Source organism: Emydura macquarii, unplaced genomic scaffold (assembly GCF_026122565.2).
Source record: "Emydura macquarii macquarii isolate MOO-44397 ecotype Brisbane River unplaced genomic scaffold, CSIRO-AGI_Emac_v2 contig_2676, whole genome shotgun sequence".
Lineage (NCBI taxonomy): Eukaryota > Metazoa > Chordata > Testudines > Chelidae > Emydura > Emydura macquarii.
The window spans coordinates 49,009,613-49,033,445 of NW_027132813.1; the positions used below are offsets into that span (position 1 = coordinate 49,009,613).

A 23,833-nucleotide genomic window follows, 5' to 3' on the forward strand; every position below is an offset into this window, starting at 1 on the left:
TAGTGTTAAAACGCTTACCTTATTTCCCAGCTGCTTTGCAAATTATTGCCCACTAGGATGAATTTCAGTTGCAGACGTTGCTCCTGCCCCGCTGGATTTTCTGGCAGCAGGAGACTGGGGCGGAGGGTGTATTTTAACTCTATGGCCTTCTACCCCATTTTTTCTCAATTGGGCAAGTGTAAATAGGGTATACAGACCTCACAAGACAGCTGACATTAAAGAGTTAATGAAGATAGCCATCACTTTCCCAGCTGTGGCTTAAGTGACTGATTAGCAATAGCTGGGATAAAAAGCTGCAGTGCAGGCAAAGTAGTGGGCTGAAAGTTGCTGTGATGGTGTGCTACTGGATCAGAGGAAGGCAAAATCCTGGTAGAAGGATCTAGGCAAGGTTATGAGAGGTAGGGAGCAGCCTGGGAAGGCAGCAAAATACTTATAACAGCCTTTGATAGCCCAACACAGAGATCTGGGCTGGTACCCTTAGAGAGAAGGGAATGGTGCTTGCTGAAGCCCCAGATTCAGGGAGGTGCTACTAAAAGACTGTTGGACTTTATTTTTGTCCTGTTTTAATTTCCTTTGCTTTTCCCTAATGAAGATGGGAGAGGAAGATACTAGTCCATCATAGGACTTTAGTGTGTGGTCTTACTACCCCTGTCTGGGGAAGGACTCAAATGACCAGCCAGAGGGCTAGAGCTGTATAGGGAGGCCAAGTGCTAAATCTCTAAACTGACACAAAGGGAAACTGAGACAAGCCACTCCTATCAAATACATGGCTGGGGGGGCTGTGTGAGAGAAGACTGACTTCAGCAGGATTTTCCCAATAGTGTATTGAAATATAAGGGTGTATTTCTTCTCTTTATATCCAGGCAAGCAACCCACAGTATTATTTGGTATGAAAAACCATTGTACTCCCCATTCACCAACTTCTGTCCCTGAAAGTCAGAGTAACTGCAAATTGGTTGCTGGGATTTCATTGTGAAAATACAATCAATAAGAACCCACAAGTTCTGCTACATTGGGGCCTTTACCAATAAGTGTCTATTTTATCTATTCTAACAAACTCTGTATTCCGTTCAGAAACGCAGCCTGGTAACTTAATGGTGAAAGCAGAGCTGTGTAGAGACACAGATTCACTCCTCCTCTCTCTAACATGTGTGCACATGCACCCCTGGCTGATTCTTATGAAGACAAGAGCAATGCATTTGCAGGAAATAAGGGGAAACAAAAAGCTCTTCACTTACACTTGCTGTATATCAGCTTTTCCTATTTGTTCAACACCTCCAGTCACACTCCATGCACTATAGTCTGCCCTATCTAGGTTCCAGAGATACCATGATTAGGGTGACCAGATGAACTGATTTTATAGAGCCAGTCCTGATAGATGGGGCTTTTTCTTATATAGGTGCCTGTTTCCCCCCTGCCCCACATACACACACTCCCTGTCTTGATTTTTCACATTTGCGATCTGGTCACCCTAACCATGATGTTGGAGTAATTTTGAAAGCTCCAGGTGGGAAAGGGGAGGAAAGGAATAGAGCATACACATGTGAATTATAACCTTCATAGGGTTAAGACCAGAATGGACCATTGGATCATCTAGTCTGACCACCTGTATAACATAAGCTATTATAGTTCACGGAGTTACCCCGTATTGAGCCCAATAACTGGGGTTTGACTGAAGAATATCTTCCAGAAAGGCATCTAGCCTTGATGTAAAAACACAGAGACATAGAATCTACTATTTCCCTCCATAGTTTGTTCCAATGCTCACCCCCCCCCCCCCCCCCTGTTAAAAATGTGTGCCTTGTTTCTGATTTTAAGTGGTCTGGCTTCAGCTTTAAGCCACTGGTTCTCATTCTGCCTATCTCTGCTAAATTAGAGCCCTTTTAGTATGTGGTATTTGCTACCAATAAAAGTACCTGTACACTGTAATCAAGTCACCTTTCAAACTTCCTTTTGACAAGCTAAACGGACTGGATTCTTGAGGCCTCTCACTGTAAGGCACTTTCTCATGCCCTCAAATCACTTTTGTGGCTCCTTTCTGCACTCCCTCCAATTTTCAACATCTTTTTTTTTTTTTTTTTTAAAAGGTGGACACCAGAACTGTACCAAGTATCAGTAGGGACTCTCAAATACCCTATACAGATGTACAATCCACTCTCTATTTCTACTCACTCCTGCCTGTTTAGCCAAGGATTGCATTACTCCTTTTAGCCACAGCATCACCCTGGGAGGACCTGGTGAGTTGCATGTTCACTGTGACCTCCTTTCCAGCCCCTTCTTTCCAGGCTGCAGTCCCCTGTTCTGTAGGCCTGGCCTGAATTCCATGTTCCTAGACATGTAACTTCCATTTGCCTGTATTAAAACACACTTTGTTTGAATGAGTCCTGGTTACCAACTGGTCCTGATCGCTTTGTATGTCTGCCCTGTTCTCCTCCTGCCAATCTTTGTGCCATCTGCAAATTTTATCAGCAGTGATCTTTATAGTTGCATTTACAGTTACCTTTTAGCCACTAAACTTGTAATCTCATCAAAAATAAAATCAAGTTTCTTTGATAAGATCTATTTTCTGTAAGGCTCTGACTGGCCTTAATTATATTCCTATTATCAATTTAATTCCATGTCAGCTTTTCTATTATTTTGCCTGGGATTGATGTCAGGTTAACTGGCCTATAATTATCTGAGTCCTCCCGCTTGCCCCTTTTTGAATATTTGCAAAACATTAGCACTCTTCCAGTTTTCTAGTACTTCCCTGGAATTCCAAGGTTTATAAAACATTGGTTTTTTTATATGTATAATAATAAAAGACTACTAACATGAGGGACCTGAGATTTCCTCAGCTCACTCTTTTTGGACTCTTGGGTACAAGTTATGCAGCCATTTAAAAATGGTCATCCCCAGTAGATATGGTTTAACATCCTCCTTGTTTACTAAGGGACTGGAACATGCTTAATCATCCTTGTGAGAGACATGTACATCCTTCCTTCTAAATAAATGCTTCTGTTCTGTATTTAACACTTCTGCATCATCAATGATGTTACCATCCTCATCTAGTATTGTCTATCTTATCTACTATCCTGCAAACACTTGTGCACATCTGCAGGTGCATGTGTTTTGTCTGTTGCCTTCTCACACTGGGACCGATTCTCTGAAAACAGTTGCTCCTCCCTCAAGTTGTACTTCCAACAACACCAACCGAAATCACTGGGGGAAAAATGGCATCATGTTTCAAGTTAAAGCCTGTTTAACCATTACAAATGCTGGGAGCTCAGACTACTGCTTTTGGGATACCTGATCCATGTGTCTAGGTGTTCATAGTGCACTGAAGCTCATGGTATATACAGGGGCTGGGAGGGGGGTGCAACATGATGTTGGCACTTTAAAATAACAAAAATCCACCCTTAAGAAAAGCTCCACCCATGAGTCACCCCTCCCAGTAGATTGTGCATGTTCTCTGAGCACCCCGGGGCAATTGAAACTAGGCTCAACCTTTGGTGGGGCTTGAAAATGCCCATGAGCTTTGCCAGGCTCCTTGGGCTTAGTTCCTTCTGGATTTGAGGCAGTCCACACCTCTTGAGCTATTGTTCCAGGCTCTCAGCAGACTCAGGCAGAAAGATCGCAGTGCCTCAGTTAACCCTTGAAAACATGACGAGTGTTCCTCACAGCTAGATTGGCTTTTTTCATTTAAAGCCAAAATTCTGGTCAGCGAGCCCGTAGTCTGAAAAGAGGGATCTGTTCATCGTACCACCATAATCTAAGCCTGGATTATGTGGGTGCTATCGGTAGGATCTCTCAACTTCCCCACACCACCCTCTGTGTACAACAAAACCCCACCACACAACTGGTGCAGCAAAATCCAGGGCAAATAGCATGAGTGCTATCGGTCAGGGCTGAGTGACACAGGCAGAGCTGCCTGGGGAATTTGCAAAGCAGCTGCTTTGCAATGTTAGCTCCTGTGAAAACTCCTCCCTTTAATTAGCAACACATCCATTCAAAGGCTTCTAACACACACTCATGACAAAATGACTACATGCTACAGCGCTGAATGATTCATTTTAATTCTGTCAGTCACTCTAACAAGGACACAAACGTTTCTCAAAACCTGTGATGTTGACAAGTTAACCTTTTATTTGAAAGGAAAGATTGGCAGAATAAAGTAATTATAGCTTAGAAACAACGTTCTATTGTGCTTCAAAGAGAGGTTATATAGCTTTATTTGCACAGCACAAGTATACATAAGCATTTGAGTTAACAGCAGTCCATTTCCAGAAGGTATTCAGATTGTCTTAAAAAAACCCAGCAAACTTCCAACAACTGGTTGCCGCCGTGTGCCGGAACAAACAGGTGCTTATTGGCAGTTATTTTCCAGTAGGCTAATTCGGTTTAGCCAAGGAACAGTGTACACGACGAAGCTGCAAGTGACATGCTGAGGAGAAAGGGGTGGGGGGGAAGAGTCAGTTTACAAATATCAAATGCAGATGTCATGGAACTTTTCATACAAGGGATGCAAATATGGACTCTCTGGGGGGGGGAGGGGGGGTGTCAGCAGCCTATTGCAGAACTGAAAAGGTTTTTCTGAAGATCAGGTTAGATCCTCTAAGAGTGTCTGTACTTCAATTAGATACTTGCAGCTGGCTCAGGCTAAGGGGCTGTTTAATTGCAGTGTAGACATTCAGGGTTGACTGGAGCCTGGGCTCTGGGATCCTGTGAGGTGGGAGGCTCCCACTCCAGGGCTCAGACTCCAGCTTAAGCCCGAAAGTCTACACTGCACCTACAGCCCCTTAGCCCAAGCTGTGCGAACCCAAATCAGCAGGCACTGGCTAGCCGCAGATACCTAATTGCAGTGTAGATGTACCCTGGGAGCCTGCTGTTAGGCTCCTGTTTGAAAGTTGGCTGAAGTTTTGAGGGAGCTTTTCAAAATAGGGCTAGCCTGCGTATATATCTAAAAATACCCATCACTGCAGCTAACTCATTAATGCATGTATCACTGCAGCATGCATAACTCAGGTAACTGCACACGCGTTACCTGCGAGCTGTGCCATTAGCAGCATGTGTGCATGCACAATCGCAATAAGTGTGCATGCAGGCACATCTGAATCTAGACCCATAGTTATGAAGTCAGGACTGATGCTGTAACATTATTAAAAAGACTGGATTCTGATTAGGCACATTGTGTGGCTCAGTTTAGTCAGTAAGGGGTTGATCTGAAATCAGCCAACATTCCTCACTGAATTACATTATTTCTGTGCAGAGAACTGGGATTCCCTGAAACTCTGTCACAACTGTCATATATAGACTCCCATAGCATCCAACCTTTGCCACTATTAACCTGTTTGTAGACCTCAGGGACAAAATGAGCCTCTAATAAGTTTGGCACTGAAACTTCTTCTCCAAGTGCCACTGAACAATGTGAACAGAGGAGTATGATCTGGCGTGATAGCCAGGAGATCTGGGTTATATTCCCAGCTCTGTCACAGACTTGTGTGACCTTGTGTAAGGTCACTTCCACTCTGTACATCAGTTCCCCATCTGTGAAATGGGGTTAATAGAACTTTTCTCCCACCTTTTATCTGTCTCTTCCATTTAGGACTGCAAGTGCCACAGAGACGGTCTCATTCTGTGTCTGTACTATGTCTAACACAGTGGGGCCCCAGATGAGATCTGGGGTATCTAGTTCATACCTCAATACAAGTTATATAGATGGTTAAAATAACCCAGAGCGTTAGCATCTTTTTCTATGCCGTACCTTAGCCAACTCTGGTCCTTCATGAAATGCACACTCCTTATCTTCCGAATCTGACTTCGTGCAAGTTGTCCGACCAACCTTAACATCCAGATAGTACTTGATTCCAGACACAATCTATACAATGAGGGGAAAAGCTCGTTTACAGCACTGATAAAAGCATTACAGGACACTGATTTGCAGAGAGGGTTGGTGTGAGACAGACTAAGAGGAAAGTGTGTTCTGTGGTTATGTTGCTAGTCTAGGACTGAGTTCTTCATGGCAGGCAGTCTTTTCCTATGTGTAGGTACAGCACCAAGCACAATTTAATCTCAGGGGTGGCCTCGAGGTGCTACCGCAATAAGTAGTAAAGAAAAGTGTCTTGTATGAAGAGAGGTGCAAAGAATAAATGAGTGACACTGGAAAAGCAGATAGCACAAGTTACTAAAACCAAACATGGATTCTGTGTGGCAATTAAAAGTACTCAACATCCTTTACAGGCCAGAAAACAAAACCCAAGGTGATGATTCATGGCATGAGATAGCTTTGTTTACTGGTTTAAAAAGCTGTACACTAATAGGTACATTAAAAAGGAACTGAAGCAGCTTACTCATGCTTCTTTAGTTCATCAACGGTAGCATTGCCAATACCGAAGGGTAGAAGGGGGGAGAAAAATCACTAGTCAAGTCCCCAAAATCATGATTGTCTAAAAATAACCCAGCTTTTAAATTCTGTTTGCCTTCTAGGTTTTGAGCCTTCAAGGAACGCCCTGTCAAGCTTTTCTCTGCAACTGTGAGGGCTTGAAACTTGCTTCCCCCACCGCCCCCACAAACAAAATTGAAAGCTGAAATTCATGTAATTACATGACTCTAAGACCTGGGGCTTTAAGAAAAACACCAAATATCCCATAACTTGAGCTAAACGTCATGAGGATGGTTGTCAACACTCGAGAGGAGACTTCAATGAAACGAAAGCAGGTGCTCGAGTGCTTTGCAGAATGAGGGTCTCATTCTCCGCCTGATGAGAACTGCCCAAGCGAACCATTTGAAATGGCAAGCGAGGATAGTAAAAAAAAAAAAAAAACCGACACAACTGATAGACAGTTGAGGGCAGTCTATTTAAAGTGTTGATAGAAAATGAACTAACAAGGCAGAAGAGCAGCTGAGGAGACTTCATAGGTTAGAAAACCATTGTGGAATTAACACAGTACAGGCCTACCCTAACCCTGATCACTTCCTATGTCTGTTGCATCCTTTTCATCCTCCTTTCACAGGCCTTGCTTCTTTGGATCATTGGTATTGTCTCTGTATTTGTACAGTGGGAGAAATCCATCATGCTAGGCAATCACCATCAGGGTCTTTGGGCATTACCATAACATGAATTAGAAAACATAGTAACTGCTAAGCTCCTCCAATTTCAGTTTCAAAGTGATGCACAGGCTTCCTCACACCATTTGGAGGAGCAATGTGGACTAGGGGCTAGAGCACTGGACTAGGACTCAGACCTGGGTTCTATTCCCTACTTTGCCACTGGCCAGCTTGCAGAAGCCACTTCACTGCCCTGGGCCTCCGTTTCCCCAGCTGTAAAATGGGGATAATGCAACTGACCTTCTTTGTAAAGAGTTTTGAGATCTACTAATGAAAAGCACTATGGTAAGAGCTAGGCATTATTTAAGCAACCAGTCATTTTTCTTCTTAAGCATTGATGGAATTGTGGCAAGGCCACTAAGCATCATATCAGCCTCCAAAAATGTCCTGCAGAAGAGGAAGGGGAGGAGGGAAGGGTTTGTGGCATTTTTTTTCTTTATGATGCAGAAAAACAGTCTAAAGTTTTGGTTCAGTTCCCCTAACTCTCACCCTCCCACTTGTTTACTGTCTCCACCCCAATCCTTCACCAGGAAGCAGCGGGAGAGGGGGGGGGGGGGGGGGGCTGACAGGCAGAGCTGTGAGCCCAGGAGCTTAATGTCACAGCAGGAAGCCTACCAGCAGGGACACTGACATTATCAGCTTCACAGCTGCTATTATTTCACATTTGGTCTCCAGCTGGCTGTCAACCCCTCCCTGGGCACCCTGCAACTGCGAGCCCTGCAAGTGGCTGATAGAGAGAACCAGACAGCTGCTATGAAAGGGACAAGGCTCACAGCTGGGGCTGTGGCGGCTCTAGCAGTGAGCTCCATGGGGCTGGCGGCGCTCCACAGTGCCCTACTTTAATGGGCACAAGGGCTCCTAGGGAGGGCATGCACCAGCAGCAGCAGGAGGGTATTGTAGACACCCCCAACTGATTTAATTACTGTGGTGGCTGTAAGTCAGCCTAACTTAAGTGAGCCTACTTTTGTAGGGGAGACAAGCCTTTAATTCTCAAGTAGTTTAGTGCCTTCACAAGAGTTCTCTAAAACAGTGGGGGAAGGGGGGGATTTTAAAGCCCCACTGCACAATGCTTGATTAGTAAGAGAGGTGGCCCCTAGAAAAGCATGACTGAGGAGGAAAGCCTACAGCAACAATGGAATAAAGAGTGAATGAAGCAAATAAGTGGGAGAAGGAATCTTTGCACGTTGGCATAGCATGGGTCTCCAGCACCAGGGGCCAATACATGATGTGCACACACCCCGTTTCCCCCTGTTGGCAGCAGCACCCCACAGGTGGGGTTTGTGGGCCCATTTCCCGCTCTCCCCCTCTCACTGGGTGGGAGGTGGGTGCGGTGGCAGTGGTGTACTGATGGGGCCGTGCCCCCAGGCATCAGCAAGGGGGGGGGGCCGCCAGCTGGACCCTCTGCAGAGCAGCCACCCACCTGACATTCCTGGTGGCTGTGCCAACCCGGGCCCTCTGGTGGGGACGGGAGTGATGGGCACATGCCCCCAGGCTGCCTGGCGCTGGGGGGGCGAAGGGAGGGCAGGAGGATGACTGCCTGGCCCCTGCGCAGCCGAGGTCCCCGCGGCTCCCTCATTGCACCCAGCGCGGGGGCAGAGTGGCCAGGTCAGCATGGCCAGTGGGGATGTCAGCGGGGAGGAGCGGCTCCTCAGAGGAGTGTCTGGCTGGCACCCCCCAGGCTGGTGCCAGAGGGCATGGCCCGCTCCTCCTCTGTACACCACTGTCTTCACATGCAGCACGTTGGTTACCAGGTGAAGCCTACTTGCCTCACCCAGCCCCATGCGCTCAGTGCCAGCCGAGAGAGGGGAAACAGGGGTGGAAAGAAAACTCTCCGGGACCCGCTCAGCTGGCCTTTTGGATCTCTTGCTTGCGCTGTGTGACATTTGCAACAACTAGCTGCCCTCTCCCTCTCTCTCCCTGGCCTTTGGGTGGCAGGGAGGGGGAATCCCCCTAACTTTAGGGGCCTCTGTGAAGCTGAGCTAAGAGCAGCCCGCTGGGCGTTACAGGGCGGTGCCATGAACTGAGTGGAGAACCAGCCGCTCCTTCACAGCTGGGGCTTCTTTTTCACTTCTGCTACAGGGGCCACATCCCGGGGCCGGGTTAACAGGCAGGACCCCCTCCGGGCTCTTCTCGGGCCCTGGGCAGCGGATCTAGGGGGTTTATTAATCGCGCCTCTCAGCAGCCATGAGCGCAGCCCAGTCGCTGTCTATTCAGTGTCCTACCCTGCTCCCCCCGGGGCCCGCCTCAGCGAGCGGGGGAGGATGCAGGCGGCCGGGCTGGGGGCTCCCCGGGTACCCTCCCCTCGCTGCAGCAGCTGGCGGGGCGCGATGGGAGATGGGGCGGGGGGGACCCTGACCTGTTTGCGGGCCTGGACGACCTCGGCCACCCGGCTGCGGTACTTGTCGTTGCTGGCCTTGTTGTACTCGCTCATGGCGAAGCGCAGCGCCCGCTGCACCCCCTCTTCGTTCGCCTCGGCCTCCAGCGGGGCCCCCAGCAGCCGCCGGGGGCGGTCTTCGGCCAGCGCCGCGCCGGCGGCCAGGGCCAGGGCGGCCAGCAAGAGCCACGGGGCGGCCGCGGCCATCGTCCGTCCTGCACGGTGCGGGGGAGGCAGCTGGGCTCGCTCGCCGCTGCTGGGGTCCCGAGGGCTGCTGCTGGGGCCGCCGCTGCGCCGCCCGCCCTATATCCACCTCTCAGGGGGCAGGGACCCGCCCTGCCCGGCCCACATGACCGCAGCCGGCCCCCGCCTCCAGCCCCGTGTGGTCCGGAACCCACCCGTCCGCTCAGCCCCCAGAGCCGCCCCGGCCGGAGTTGGGCTGTGAATCGTTCCCCGGCCTGTCCCCGCGTGGGGTGGTTGGGTGGGTGGATGTCAGCGCCCCTCTCCCCTTTCCAGTGCACCCCCGCCAGCCGGCCGCTTGCCTGTTGCTTTGGGTACAAATCGCAAGGCGCCACCGTGGGGCTGCGAACAGACCTGGGAGCACGTTCAATGGGCTTCTCCACTGCAGGGGGAGTCAAACACAACCATTCCGCTGCTCCTCGGAGTATTTCCCGCCCACTGTACATAGGTGCAAGGCAGTGGAGAAACACGGCCTCCTTTAAGAGCAATCCAGTGTGTAACTAGAGTTCTGTGGCACCTTAAAGACTAACTCATTTCTTTGGGCAGAAGCTTTCCTGGGCAGAAACCCACTTCCTCAGATGTATTGTGTAACTGAGTCTGGCTTTTGTATGCAGTGGTGGTGTAGCTGTGTTGGTCCCAGGATATTAGAGAGACAAGGGAGGTGACTGAACCAACTTTGGTTGGTGAGAGAGACAAGCTTTGCAGTTACACCGAGCCCTTCTTCTGGTCTGGGAAACCAACTCAAAGTGTCACAGCTAAAATACAAGATTTGAACAGATTGTTTAACATAAGTAGTTAACATATATTTCAAGGGACCATTCAAGGTGAAGTGGCCCATTAACACCCCTCCAGTTATAGGGAGGAAAGGAAGGGTGGACTGAAAAAAGACACTGGATGTATGGTTTATTATAACAATCTGTAACCCACTGACAACCCCCACAACTGCTTCCCCTCTTTCCTTTCCTCCCTGGAGGGGTGTTAACAGGCCACTTCACCTAGAATGGTCCCTTGAAATAGCCATTAACTACTTACGCTAAACAATCTGTTCAAATCTAGTATTTAGCAGTGACATTTTTTTGAGCCCTGGTCTACACTACAAATTTATGTTGGTATAACTACATCGATCAGGGGTGTGGAGAATATTCTGCAATCCTGAGTGGCGCAGTTTGACCGACCAAACTCCCAATGTAGACAGTGCTATGTGGACGGGGGACTTTTCCTGCCAACATAGCTACCAATTGTAGGGGAAGGTGGAGTACCTATCCTGATGGGAGACGATCTTCCTTGGTACAAGTATGTCTTCACTAAGCACTACAAAGGGACTGTAAGTGTAGACAAGCCCTGAGTTAATTTCCCAGATCTGAAGAAGAGCTCTGTGTTAGCTCAAAAGCTTGTCTCTCTCACAACAGAAGCTGGTCCAATAAAAGATACTACCTCACCCACCTTGTCTCTCAGACGTTTGTAAGCTTGGCCATACAGACCTAAGGTATTTATGCAGTGCTAGAAATAATGTAGAGCCTCCTCCCAGTGACTGTCCAGAAGAGGATAATGCAATCAGGGGAGGCCGTATGTGATGACGATAAAAAAAAAACCAAACAGATTGAAGCACAAGGACACCATTAAAAAAGGTACCTATTTCAAATGCCTCACTTTTACCCAAAATCAAGTGATATCAAATCATTCATAATAATAAGTGCCCCACAGTCCCTGCAAGGAAAGACCAAGGATATTTTGGTTACTCTAAAAAACCGGTGTTTCGAAGCACTGGTGATCCTTTCAACCAACATGTTTAAGTTTCAGAAATCTTGTCTTCCCTATCTCCTCCCGTACATAATGTACCTTCCCCGCTTCAAAACAATGCAGTCACCTAGACACCATTTGCACCAACAACAGAAGGGTAGATTGTGAAATTTCAATCTGACCCGGAGATGGGGTAGCGCACGTGCATTGCTGCACTGCTGCAGTGCAGATTAAGGAACTGATTGTGACTCTAAGTCAGTTGTTCATTCTTTGTCCTCCCCTTGCTCCATGGGGGAAGTGAGCCGCTGGTGGAACATCTGTTTCCGTGCCCTTCATAACATCTTAGCTTGCTTCCAAGCTACGATCTTGGAATAGCATCATTACTGCTTATTATTTATATTACTGTACTGAGTTGCAATCATGGACTGGTCCCCCATTGTGCTAGCTGCTATACAGCCACACAACATAGGACAAAAGACAGCAATGGATCCAGACAGACCAGCGGGTAAGCGCAAGGAAACAGTGGGACAATATTGGTCAGCATGACAGGCATGTGGTCTCAGCACACTTAATTGCTGTTAGGTTTTTTTTCTAACAAAGGAAAGTTTTGAGATGGGATTTAAAGGAGGACATGAGGTAGCTTTATGGGGCGCTCCTCCCAAACGTGAGAAGCAACGTGGGAGAAAACACAAAGGTGCTTGTTTGAAAATGTAACAGGTGGGTAATAGAGTCTGGCATGAAGGGCCGATCGGAGGCATATTTTCTCTGGGCAGGATTGTCACTTGCTCTTATGATACAGCCACCTGCATAACTGCTTATAGGATTAGGGCAACAAAAGCCACTGTGGCACTCCCCCTCCCACACAGATGATGGGCAGAGAGCTACGGCTCTGCCACGCCAAGCGCCAGCCAACAGAGCTAAACCGACACAGAGGTGAGAGAAATCTGCTACGGATGGAAACCACAATGGGACACTTGCTCCCTGGAGAGGCAGAGATGGGCTCACTGTGGCAATTTCCTTTTGGTGTGATAAAGTGCATGAAGACATTCACGGGAATGTCTCACGCATTAGCACTGTGGAGCCATGCCGAGAATCACAGGAGAGATGCCACCGAGGTCCCACAATTCACAGGGACAGCAACGGTTTAGGTAAGCAGTCTGTGTGGAGGTGGCAGAAAGAAGGAAGGAAATTTGGGCATTGCTGCGGGTTTTAAAGGCATGTTATTTCCCCTATTTCAGGCCTGATCTGCTGCCCCCACATAGGCCAGAGTCTCTTCCGTTTCACTGGGAGGCTGGCTGGGTGGGAACTGCAGCTGTAGACCTTGTAGACCTCAAGATACGCTGGTTTCTGTCACTCACTTGTATTTCCCACTAAGGAGCCAGAAATGAGTGTTTGCCAGACCAATGTCTGCAGAGAGCAGATACATCTGAGCCAATTGCATTCATGCCCCCTCCTCCCCCCCCACCTTTTGGCAGTGGTACCCAGCCTCTGAGGCAATGCGGCAGGATGTACAGCAGCCGGAAGGGATGGCAAGCGTGAGGCTGAAGAATGATTGGGGAGGGCGGTGGCATGCCTTTTGGAGGTGTATATAATTATAATGTTCTTCCTGGAGTGTGTGTGTTCTTAGGAATTTTAAGAGGCTGCCTCAGTAGCTCATTTGTCACTTTTCAGGGGGGGCAGAGGGGTGAAGGGGAGGCTGAGATGCCGGGGGCAACTCAGTGTCAGACACACAAACCAAAGGTGACAGATGAGCTACTGAGGCAGCCTCTTAAAATTCCTAAGGGAGCCGAACGTTTTCTCCACAAGGGCTGGCGCAATACCGGACCAGCCACAAACCAGAGCATTCAGTGGACTCAGTAGCCACAAAGTGCTCTATGAATACAAATAAGTTCCTCAAATCACTTACCCAGCTGTCCTGTGCACCAGTGTGCAGTGAGAATAGCATTCATTAGTTCACTGCCTCTGTTGTTCAGAGGTTCACATGCTTGGCTTGGCTTGACATGTTATGACATAATGATTGCTAGGCAATCACTTGTTCAATTTTAATTACTCAGGGGGCTGGATTTTAAAATCCAGAGGGCCAGTTTGTGCCATCCTGGCTAATGCTAAGTGGTACCTTATTCTGTGACTAATCCCACTGAAATCGATAGGTTCTTTGTGAGTCACCGTGGCAGAACATGATCCATAAATATTCAGCAGGCAGATAAGGTTTTTGCATCATTATGGTTTTAGGCTTCAATTAAAACTTCAGTTCTAATCTTTGTACTCTTTGGAGACAAACGACGGGTTGTGATTATTAGTAGGGAGCAGAGTGCTAGCCAAACACACACACATGTGCGCGCACCCCTCCCTCCATATAGTCACACAGACACACATTTCTTGGGCTGGCAGTTTGGCTGACTCCCGCATTCCAGCAGCCAAAGCAGATCAAGTTTTGTGCCTCAACGCATGGACTGTGGGTAACATTTTCATAAGCTCACACACAACTCAGGGCTAGGGGGAGTGGGACGATGGGGGCTTTTTTTGTCCCAATCCTGGCCTGTTCCAGGGCTACCAGCAGAATTCAGACGGGAGGAGGGGGCCTATCTAAATTAAGGCTGCTCCAAATCTTCGCTGCTCCAAATCTTCGCAGCATGCCCTGCCTTAACATGCTCTTCTCACCTGAACCCCAGTCTGGCACATCCCCCTCTGCCAGAGCCTGCGAGGCCATCCTTGAAGGGCAGACAGTGTATTCTACAGTGCCTGCACTGGGGGAAATCCTCCCCCAGCTGGAACCAGGGCCATTCTGGCCACTTCCACAGTGCAAAGAGGCCAGATTGGGGGTGAGGATCTCACCCTGCATCCAATTGTTCAAAGGATCCAAGCCACTTGCACCCCGGGTCCAAGGTCCCCAGGGGAAAATCAGGACATTATGGATACATGGTTTCACAGAAGTGGTTTCAGGAGCATCACAGACTGTCAATTACTGAGCTTAGCGGAATCCAGGACTGGAATGGATGTTTATATGGATAATAATGGGCAGAGGTACAATGGTAAAGATTAAAGAGAAAAACAACCACAACAACCCAGAGATCTTTGGAAAGGCTAGAAACCTTCCTTCTTCTGGGCATAAAACCTCTACTCAATGGGATTTAAGGACACCTTACCCTGGGAGCAGGTCGGCCTATCCCTGCCTCCTGAGGGTGTCTTGCACCTTCCTCTCAACCAGCTGACCATTGGTCAGGATACAGCCCTGCCTAGGGTTGCCACCTTTCTAATGGCTGGTAACTGGACCCCTGAGTCCACGTCCCCTGCCCCGCCTCTTTCCCCCAAGGCCCCACCCCTGCCCTGCCTCTTCCCTCGAGGTCCTGCCCCCCACCTTTTCCACAGATCAAAAAAACCGGACATCAGGCCTTGTCAAATGGCACACAAGCCAAAACCCAGACTGTCTGGGTGAAAACCGGTTGGGTGGCGACCCTAAGTAGACAGATTCACAGGCTCTGTCCGTGCTGATGGGCTGGGTGCAGATCCCCAAGGCATGAGTTCAGGTGGCAGGCCCGAGTCTCCACTCGAGCCCCAATGTCCACACAGCTATTTTTAGCGCACTAGATCATGCCCCGCTAGTGTGAGTCTGTCTACCCAGGCTGGGAGGCTCTCTCTTGGCTGCAGTGTAGACAGACCCAATGAGACAAGACTGATCAGCGTGATCGGCGGTGGTCTCAGCACGCCAGGGCCTAATTGTTGGCAAGTTGTTTTTATAGCCATCACAGGCAAAGAGAATTTAAGCAGGGCTTTGAAGAAGGAGAATGCAAGGTCCCTCATCTTCCCCAAGGGTGAGTGACAGCATTCCTGAAAATAATTTTAAAAGAACTCTTAAGTTTCTCCTGAAGAGACAGCTAGAAAGAAGTAACGTCTCACCAACTTGCTAGAATTTGGAAGAGTGTTAGTGCCAGAGGAGTGGATATTATTATCTACTCAGCGTTTCAAAACCTGTGACTAAATTTCACACCAGACGTTTATCTCTAATGTTGCAGAGTTATGGAAGAAATGGAAACTTGACTGAGTCCATGAAAATCAGCTTCAAAGGAGGCAACGTAAAACTAGCCAGGAGCGCAAAAACAACCCCAAAACAATGCCTCAGACCAGCAAGTAGTTGCCACCTTATTAATATTTATGGCTGGGGTTTTTCTGAAGGTGCCTAGGAGAGTTAGAGGCTCAGTCCATGGGAGTTGGGCACCTAGCTCCTTTAAAAAAATCCCACTCTGTAAGCAGCATGATCGGTAGTATGAAAGATGCGCTGTCTGATGCTCACAGCATCTCAGGTGTGGAATGCACAGTGGGACTGCTCTCTCTATGGCAAGTTCCCCTTCTCCCTCTTTTATACACTGATACAAACAAGCTTCATGTTGCCTCTCTGACGTGTGTAGCTGCCACCCTCTGACATGGCAAGATACCACCCTTTACTTTGTACAGGATAGTTCAATCAAAACATCTCATTGATATTGTTATCTTGACCTTGGCAGGGGCAGTATCCACTTGTTATCTCTGAAAAATGAGCTTACACCATTCCTGGTATCAGGATGTCCTGGCATGTGCTAGTGTGTTCTGTGCCTAGCATTTCTTTAAGAATGTGTATCTCTGCAATACCAGCCCTGTTCTCGTGAGTTCTGATTTCTGCTAACTTTCCTTCCTAATAACTGCTGCCTTAGCTCATGCCTCAGGCTTGTCATACTAGGCCTCATGTCTTAGGGTCTCACTTTCTACTACAGGAGTCTGTCATAGACTTGGGCACTGAGCCCAGGTCACCCAAGTCCTAGACTGGTACCTTAACCAGGTATCCTCACTGGCCAGGAACATTACATTGGGAAGAGCAGCAGCTAAATGGAGTGTCATGGAAATAAACAGAGTGTGAGAGCATGGCATGGTAGTTAGGCTGAGAGATAGCGGCGTGAAATGGTTTAGAGAAGAACGTGCATTCTGCTGCGGCAGCCTTGTCATGAAAATGAGGGCAATGTGCAGTGACTGGAAAGGCTGTGTGTGCTTTGCTGAGCAGAAGTAATGTACAGTACGAGAATTATTGCAGGAGAAATCCCTGAAGTTGGCAACATGCTATGCAACTAATTTGATGGAAGCCTAATGTGACTGTAATTTATATCGCTAGATACATGTGCACTGCCAAAGACATCTAGTATACAGAGAAAGAGAACTGCAGTGTATATCTGAGGGCTGGTTCCCCAGAAGTCAATGGGAATCTTTCTCCATTTTCTTCAATGGGCTTTGGATCAGGCCCTAACTGTTTTAATCCTTGTAGCGGTAGAGTTAAGTGCTCTGTCTTGCATTGTCAATGCCTGATATTGAAGAAGCAGGCCTAATGTGTTATGATCACTCATAGGCCCTGCTTTCATGAAGTACAATCTCCCCTCAACCTCCGTTCTGGCAGCTGAATTCCAACTTTGTTCCTGGGATGCAGTACAAACCCTGGGGCTATACAGTATTACCAGGGAAATGGGAAGGTTTTAATGAAGCGGGGAGGATTAGAGAGTTTCGAACAGGCGCGTAGGGTTTGAAAAGCAGTGGGCCAGGATCCCCTCTGCCTGCATCTTGTGTAGTCATTTATTCAATGCAAAGCCAGTGCAGTTGGTGTAAAATGCTGCCAGATCAATATAGTAACATATTACATTCAGGTTGCTCTGATGTAAAGGACTATGCAAGGGGTAGTCTGCCCCAGTAAGTCCCATTAAAAGCTAAAACCTTGCCCAACTCAAAATTATTATTATTTATTTATTTATGCTACCATAGCACCTAGGAGGCCTCGTCACAGATCAGGACCCTGTTGTGCTAGGTGCTGTACAAACACAGAACAAAAAGATGGTCCCTGCCCCAAAGATGTTACCTAGTAATGTTCTCTCCAGAAAAAGAAGAAACTTCACAGTCATCTCATTGAAGGTTTTAAACAAAGTTCTGCATTGAATTCTCTGCTGTTGTTCCACTGACTTACACGAAGTACACTCCTTTACACTACAAGTGAATTTGGCCCCAAGGTTATGATGAGTGACCATCCAGGTGAGTTCTCTCTATATTTGTACTGATGATTAGAGCGCGTCAGGCATTTCTGAATGAGTAGGGAATTTTAAGTTCAAACTTTTCACGGGAAAGAGTCAGTTTCGATGACAATTTTTGGCTAAAGAATTTCTGAGTTCCAGAATGGAGTTTTTGGTGAGATAGGTCCCCGTCACCCCAGAATAGCCAAAAGAATGGTGTTTCGGGCACTCCCCTAGGATGTGTGAAACCAGGTGAGGATGATCAGAGTTGGTCAGTGTGCTCCGTTTTCTCACAACAAAAGTTCAAAAGGTCTCAGTTTTTTCCCGATACAAACAAGAAATGTTTTTGAAAAAATCTTTAACAATGTTCGCAGGACAAGAAAATCTTTTCCCACCCAGCTCTATTCGTGACCCAGAAATGGAGGGAAGGAATTGAGCAGAGTCAGCGCAAAAGACTGTTGTCCATAGTAGGCGGCAGACAGACGGACACAGCAATATAAAGGATCCCTCCTGGTCAGTTCTACACAAAAAATGCAGTCACTGACAAGTGTTGATTATATCTGGAGGCAGGGGGCAAAGCTTTCTTCATATGCTTACACAGGAGGCAAAACTAGGAACTAAGTGTTATAGAGATGGCCAGGATGCTCTAAGAACTTAAAGCAGCCAGGCCCAGATCCTCAAAGGTATTTAGCCACAGAGTTGCTGGGTCTCGTCCCCAGTTCCCGTTGAATTTCAGTGAGATCTGAATGCCTCTCTCTTCCTTTGGCTCTAGTGAAATCTCAGCCATAGACTCTAGGCAATTGAACCTAATCTTTCGGATGCCACAGTGAATTTGTGGCCCCTGGAATAACTCCAGAGGGCCCAGCCATGCCTTTAACACACAGCCCAACCTTGCCCAGCCCTGTGGGAGCGCTGGAGACATGAATTTACCCCAGGCCTTTTGTCTGCCTAGGCATTTCACCAGTGCACATCCCAGTGCAGGCACAATTTGTACTGGTGTAGCACCATTTTGGGTAAGCTACCGTGCTGCAGATCATGCTGTACCAATGTCAATCGTCAAGATAAATGGTTTGTGCTGGAGCAGCTGCCCTGCTCTAGCTACCCCAGGGGTTAAAATTGCAGTGGTAGTGGATCAGATTGACCATATGCTGGACAAACCTGATGGAACTGAAATAAACTGTACTGAATTAAATTAGACCTTGTTGAATGAGATTAAATATCTTTGGGGTCCAGTGTATTAAAAATGCAGGTGTGGAATTGTACGTAACTTTTCGAGGAGGAGGGGAGAAGCTAATGTCATTCCTCCGGATATCAGTGCTTGGAAAGTAGCCCTAGTAGAATTTATATCAACTGAATAATACCGATATAGCTCAACCGACAGCATGAAGCCACCGGCTCAAGCAACGTCGCTTGAGAAGCATTGTAACCACGCAACGCAGTACTGTTTCGACAGAGGCGTGCAGCGTCCTGTGTGGATATCCCAGGGTGCCACGTCTTGCCCCTAGAATACTCTGGGCATTCTGGGTAATTTTTGCAGCAGGGTGTGGAACCTATGGGTACAGATTTGGGAACGGGAACATCTTCTACAAATCCAAACACTACATCTAATAAAGAGAATACTGGTCATGACTGGCCAATTATGTCACTTGTTATATAAATGTCCCCCTCTGGTTTCTTTGGTTATTTGTCTTCTGGTTTGATCCATGGCAAAGCCAATGTGTTAGAGACTAAAAATCCCACCCTGTCCTAGCCACCCAGCTTTGAATCCTAGTCATGATTTCCAGCTGTTTAATAGCAGTACATGTGCTGGCTGCCAGAGAGTAACAACACAGGAGGTTCTTAGAACACTGAGCCACTGGGGGGAAAAAAGAACCCACTAGAGTGTTTAAGAATATTTGAGGAAGTAAAGATGAATTTCACAGCTCACAGACATTTATCTTGTCTCCCAGCCTACACTATGGAGTCAAAGATGTACTTTATGTCTTCATTTGCTGTGATCCACTGAAAACGAGTTCAGACTTGCCAAACCATGAGTTCCAAATTCATCAGTCAGGCCTCAAAAATCATGGGATTAGCTTAAAAAACCATGAGATTTAAAAAAAATATTGGCGTATGTTTTAGTTGTCCTCTGATTTCTGAGCTTTAGAAGGTGCAGGTGAGTCACATTTTCAAGCTTTTCTCTGCAACCATGAGTGCTTAAAAACTTACTCTGTTTCTTTGCAATGAAAGCTGAGATTCTCATGTTATCACCTGGCTCCTGGAACTGGGGCTTTAAGAAAAACACCTAATATCATGAGATTCGCAGTGAAATTGCGTGAGCAGGCAACAATGCCAGCTTGAGCTGGAGATCACTCACAAAATGTGTGTGGTAGTTGATGTATTTTTGTGTTGCTTTTTGTGTTAATTAAAACCCAGCTAAGCAGCAATGTGTCTGCAGGGGGCCGTCTTTTTCAGAAGTATTTAGGCACCTAGTGAGATGTTCAGAAGTATCTAGGATTCCACCCTGCTTTGACGTCAATGGGTGTTAAGCATCTAAGTGCTTTCGAAAATGACACTTAGGCCTGGCTTACATTAGAGAGTTTTGTCAACAAAAGTCAGTGCTGGTGTACACACTGCAATCACCCCCCACCAATAAAACTGCCCTGTTTTTTTGACGAAATAAAACCACCTCAACAAGAGATGTAGGGCTTTTGTTGACAGAGCTAGGGCAAGACAGGGTCAGTGTAGACACTCTGCTGGAGCGGTGAACTTGACAAGAAAGCCGGGGAAGCTGGTTCCTGCTCTGGGCTGGTACCAGGGCCAGAAGCTGCCTCAACTGCTGCAAGCTCGTCAGGAGCCGGGACGCAGGCGGCTGGAGCCTGGCTCCTGGCTCTGAGTGGGACTTGGGTGGCTGCAGCCCAGCTCCCAGCTGGGACTGGGAAGGGGAGAAGTCCCTGTGCAGCTGCCCTGGCTCCTGGCTGGGACCAGGGAGTTGGAGGGCAGCCCACAGGGAGCCAGGGAGCTGAGAGATGGGTGTCCTGGTGAGGACCCAAGGAGAGCAGTGTGGACATCAACCACTGCAGTAATGATAGCGGTGGCTGAAAGTCAACATATCTTATGTCGACAAATTTTTGTAGTGTAGACAAGACCTAAGTACCTTTAAAAATCTGTCCTCAATTCTGTTTCTAAGGGCATGCCCATCTCCAAATATTTGCTGTATGCAAACAAAGCTAAACTACCCTAGTACTGGCCCCATCCAACACCCGTCTGCTACCTGCATGAGAAACAGGCCTTGCTATCTCTTTTCAGAAGCCTCATGAAAAGATAATGTGACCTGCTGTTCAAATAGACCTCTTTAAACAAGGCAGCTTGGCAGCCCTATTCAGTTTCTTCATCCAAAGTAACTGTTTCTCCACAAGGTTGACCCCTCTGTGACCCTCAGAAAGTAATTACTGCAGTAGATGGTAGTAGTTACAATAGAACAAGCCTTATCAAAGAAATAAACAGCTGTTTTAAATTCATCTTAACCCAAGGAGCAGCAAAAATCTCCAGGAGGAGCCAGTACACACTGCTGTTTGACACAGGGCCAGATCCTTAATTGGTGTGACTCAGTGCGTAGCTCCACTGAAGTTAATGGGAACCATCAGATCCAGAGTTTGTGTAAATCAGCGCGGCACCATTGTGGTCATTTTACACCAGCCGAGGATCTGGCCTTTGGGTTTTTTTCCCCACCACCCGTTGCTAGGGCTAAACAACATGCTGGATTTTGGAGAAGTGCCGCTCTGAAGTCCTGTGATCCAGATGCAAAATCAGTCAGCAGTTCATGAGGCAGCTGTTGGGAGTGAGACATATTTAAAGAGACAGATGGCCCCCTTGTTTTCATCCTGGTGTGTAAGGCCCAACATTTTCGTTATTTACCAGTTTTCTCCAAAACATTCCTGGATTTTGAAAAAGCCCATAGTTGGGTTTTTGGTTTTTTTTTTTAAACCTGAATTTTGGCCTCCTGACCCTGGCCCATGGCACTGTTTGCTTCCTCTGTGCAGGCTCTGTCTGTGCTGAAGAGCTGGGGTCAGCAGAGGAGTGAAAGGCTGCACCTAGCAGGGCCCACTCCAGACCTCAGCCCTTCAGCGCAGCCCCCAGAGCACAAAGCATTGTCTGCACCCCCTGCCAGATGGAGCCTGCTCAGGGGAAGTGGACAGAGCTGCACTGAAAGAGGGCTTTGCACCTCTGTGCCTCCAGGACTTGTCTACACTAGGCCCCATAATTCACCAGCAGTTTCAGTGGGGGACTCTGACTTTCCAGTGACTCTGTTTTTGGGTCTCCAACTTGACACACCTTAAGGAAAAGGGATTTGCCTCTTCTACACCTACACGTGTGCACACACACACAGACACACACGTGCGTGGGGCACAAAGGCACACACTCCCCTGAGTGGCAAGCTCAGAGCACACCGCCACTCTGACGTTGACATTGCTTCCTCCTTAAGCCTCAGAAAGAACCGCACTGTGAGTTTCACTGAAACAAACACGTTACTTAGAATGGCTTTAAATGAGCCAGTGAGGACCAGCTCCTCAAAAAAGCTCAGCGCCCAGTGTGCTGAGTTCTTGTGAAAATGTGGCCCTTATTTTGTTCGCAGTGACAAAAAACTAGGGCCATTCCACAAGTAATTTATAATAAAGTAACAATAAATTAAAGTCTAGCTCTTTTCATCAGCAGATCTGAAAGCGCCTTACACAGAAGCTCAGTATCATTAGCCCTATATTACAGAAGGGGGAAACTGAGGCACAGAGCAGCGCCGTGACTTGCCCAAGGACATCCAGCAGGCCAGGAGCAGAGCTAGGAGTAGAACCCAAATCTCCTGGGTCCCTGTCCAGTGCTCTATCCACTAGTCAGTGCTAGTAATTAACTACCAAACAACACATTTAGCATTATTTTAAGTGAGTAATTAAGTTACTATTTAATTACAAGATTTCCCTGTCCTACACAGTTCTTGCTTATATTCTCCCCTGGCCACCAAGCCAAGGAAGTTCTGCCCGTTTTGAATCCCCTTCACTCATACAAGTGATGGGGATATGCTGGGTGTAGATAAGGTATCATTCTGTGTAAACATTTGTATTAATACTTGAATAATTTGTATTAATAATTCTTGGATGTTAAGTCATTCTGAATAAGCACAAGTGAACAAGTCATTATTTCACGTTAGTAAATAAAAACTACTAAGTAACTTCCAGAGCTCTGTGCAAGTTTGTCTCTCTCACCAACAGAAGTTGGTCCAGTAAAAGAGATTACCTCACCCACCTTGTCTCGCTAATATCCATGCTGGCTACAACTGCACTGCGTATAGCAATAATTAAGTCATTCTAAGTAATTATCTAGGGCCATATTAAAATCTGATGAGATTTTTAAGCAATGATTTCAATGGAGAGTCCTGCTTGAAAACTGACGGCATGTTGTGGCTATTAGCAAATAAAAATGACTAGGGAATTTTTTTTTCTTTGAGTGAGGTGATTTCTATTATCAGAACTACTGGCACAAGGCTAGAATGGCTGTGTGCTCAAACATGTTACCGTAGTTTGTATGCAATGTGGTTCTTAGATAATCCTGAGCATTGTCTTGCCATAGGTTTAAAAATAGCAATAAGTTGCTTCTGTTCTCTTTTTTTTTTTCCCCCTCAGTCTGCAGGAGAAATAGCTTGACTCATTTATAATTGTTTTGCTTATCAGTTTGCTTTCGTTTCTGTGTCTCCAAATAAACTATTGGGACTAAGCCAAATCGGGGAAATGAGTTTTACATTCAGTCCCTGATCCAGCAAATTGCTTAAGCGCGTGCTTAACTTTAAACCTAAAAGTAGTCCCTGTGGCTTCAGCGGAACTCTTCATGTGCTTAAAATTAAGCACCTGCAGAAGTGCTTTGCTGGATCGGGGCCCTGGTGCTAGCCGTGGTTAGTTCCATGGTCCGTTCTTATCTCTTAAAGGAGTGGGTTCCAAAGTCTGATCCAAAGAGTTAGCTGTTTCTACAGAAATTTGATTAACAGGCAAACAAAAAAAGGTCAGTGTATAAAGATAAAAGTGCTCTCTGAGCTGGCTTTGGACCATGCCCTCCTGTCTGCTGCACCCCGTGGAAATTAGCAAGGACAACAGAGCAGAGAAGCCACCAAACATGTGGAAAGGAGAGCTGTGCCTAAGTTGCTTGCTCTCCCATGGGCCTGCAGAAAACCCTCCTTGAGAGACCTGTGCAGGGTGACCTCGGCAGGTGTGCAGGAAAGCTGGGAGGCGGGGGCTGGCGAGCAGCCTCTGACTACAGCACACTCCGCTCCACACCATGTGGATTCTCCCAGCGGTAACTGCTCCAGAGAGGGGGCTTTTGTGCAGGGCTGTGGGCTGCAGTGGGGCAG

General features: G+C 47.4%; 1 protein-coding gene across 1 annotated transcript; it reads right to left on the minus strand.

Annotated features, from left to right (window-relative positions):
- Nucleotides 1-4,038: 4,038 nt before the first annotated feature.
- CST3 (cystatin C) lies at nucleotides 4,039-9,838 on the minus strand. The gene is made up of 3 exons (XM_067565348.1): nucleotides 9,443-9,838; nucleotides 5,744-5,857; nucleotides 4,039-4,423 (listed from the first exon to the last, which is right to left on the minus strand). Exons 1-3 carry the CDS (start codon nucleotides 9,665-9,667, stop codon nucleotides 4,346-4,348), a joined length of 417 nt encoding a protein of 138 aa, XP_067421449.1. The 5' UTR covers nucleotides 9,668-9,838; the 3' UTR covers nucleotides 4,039-4,345.
- Nucleotides 9,839-23,833: the final 13,995 nt, after the last annotated feature.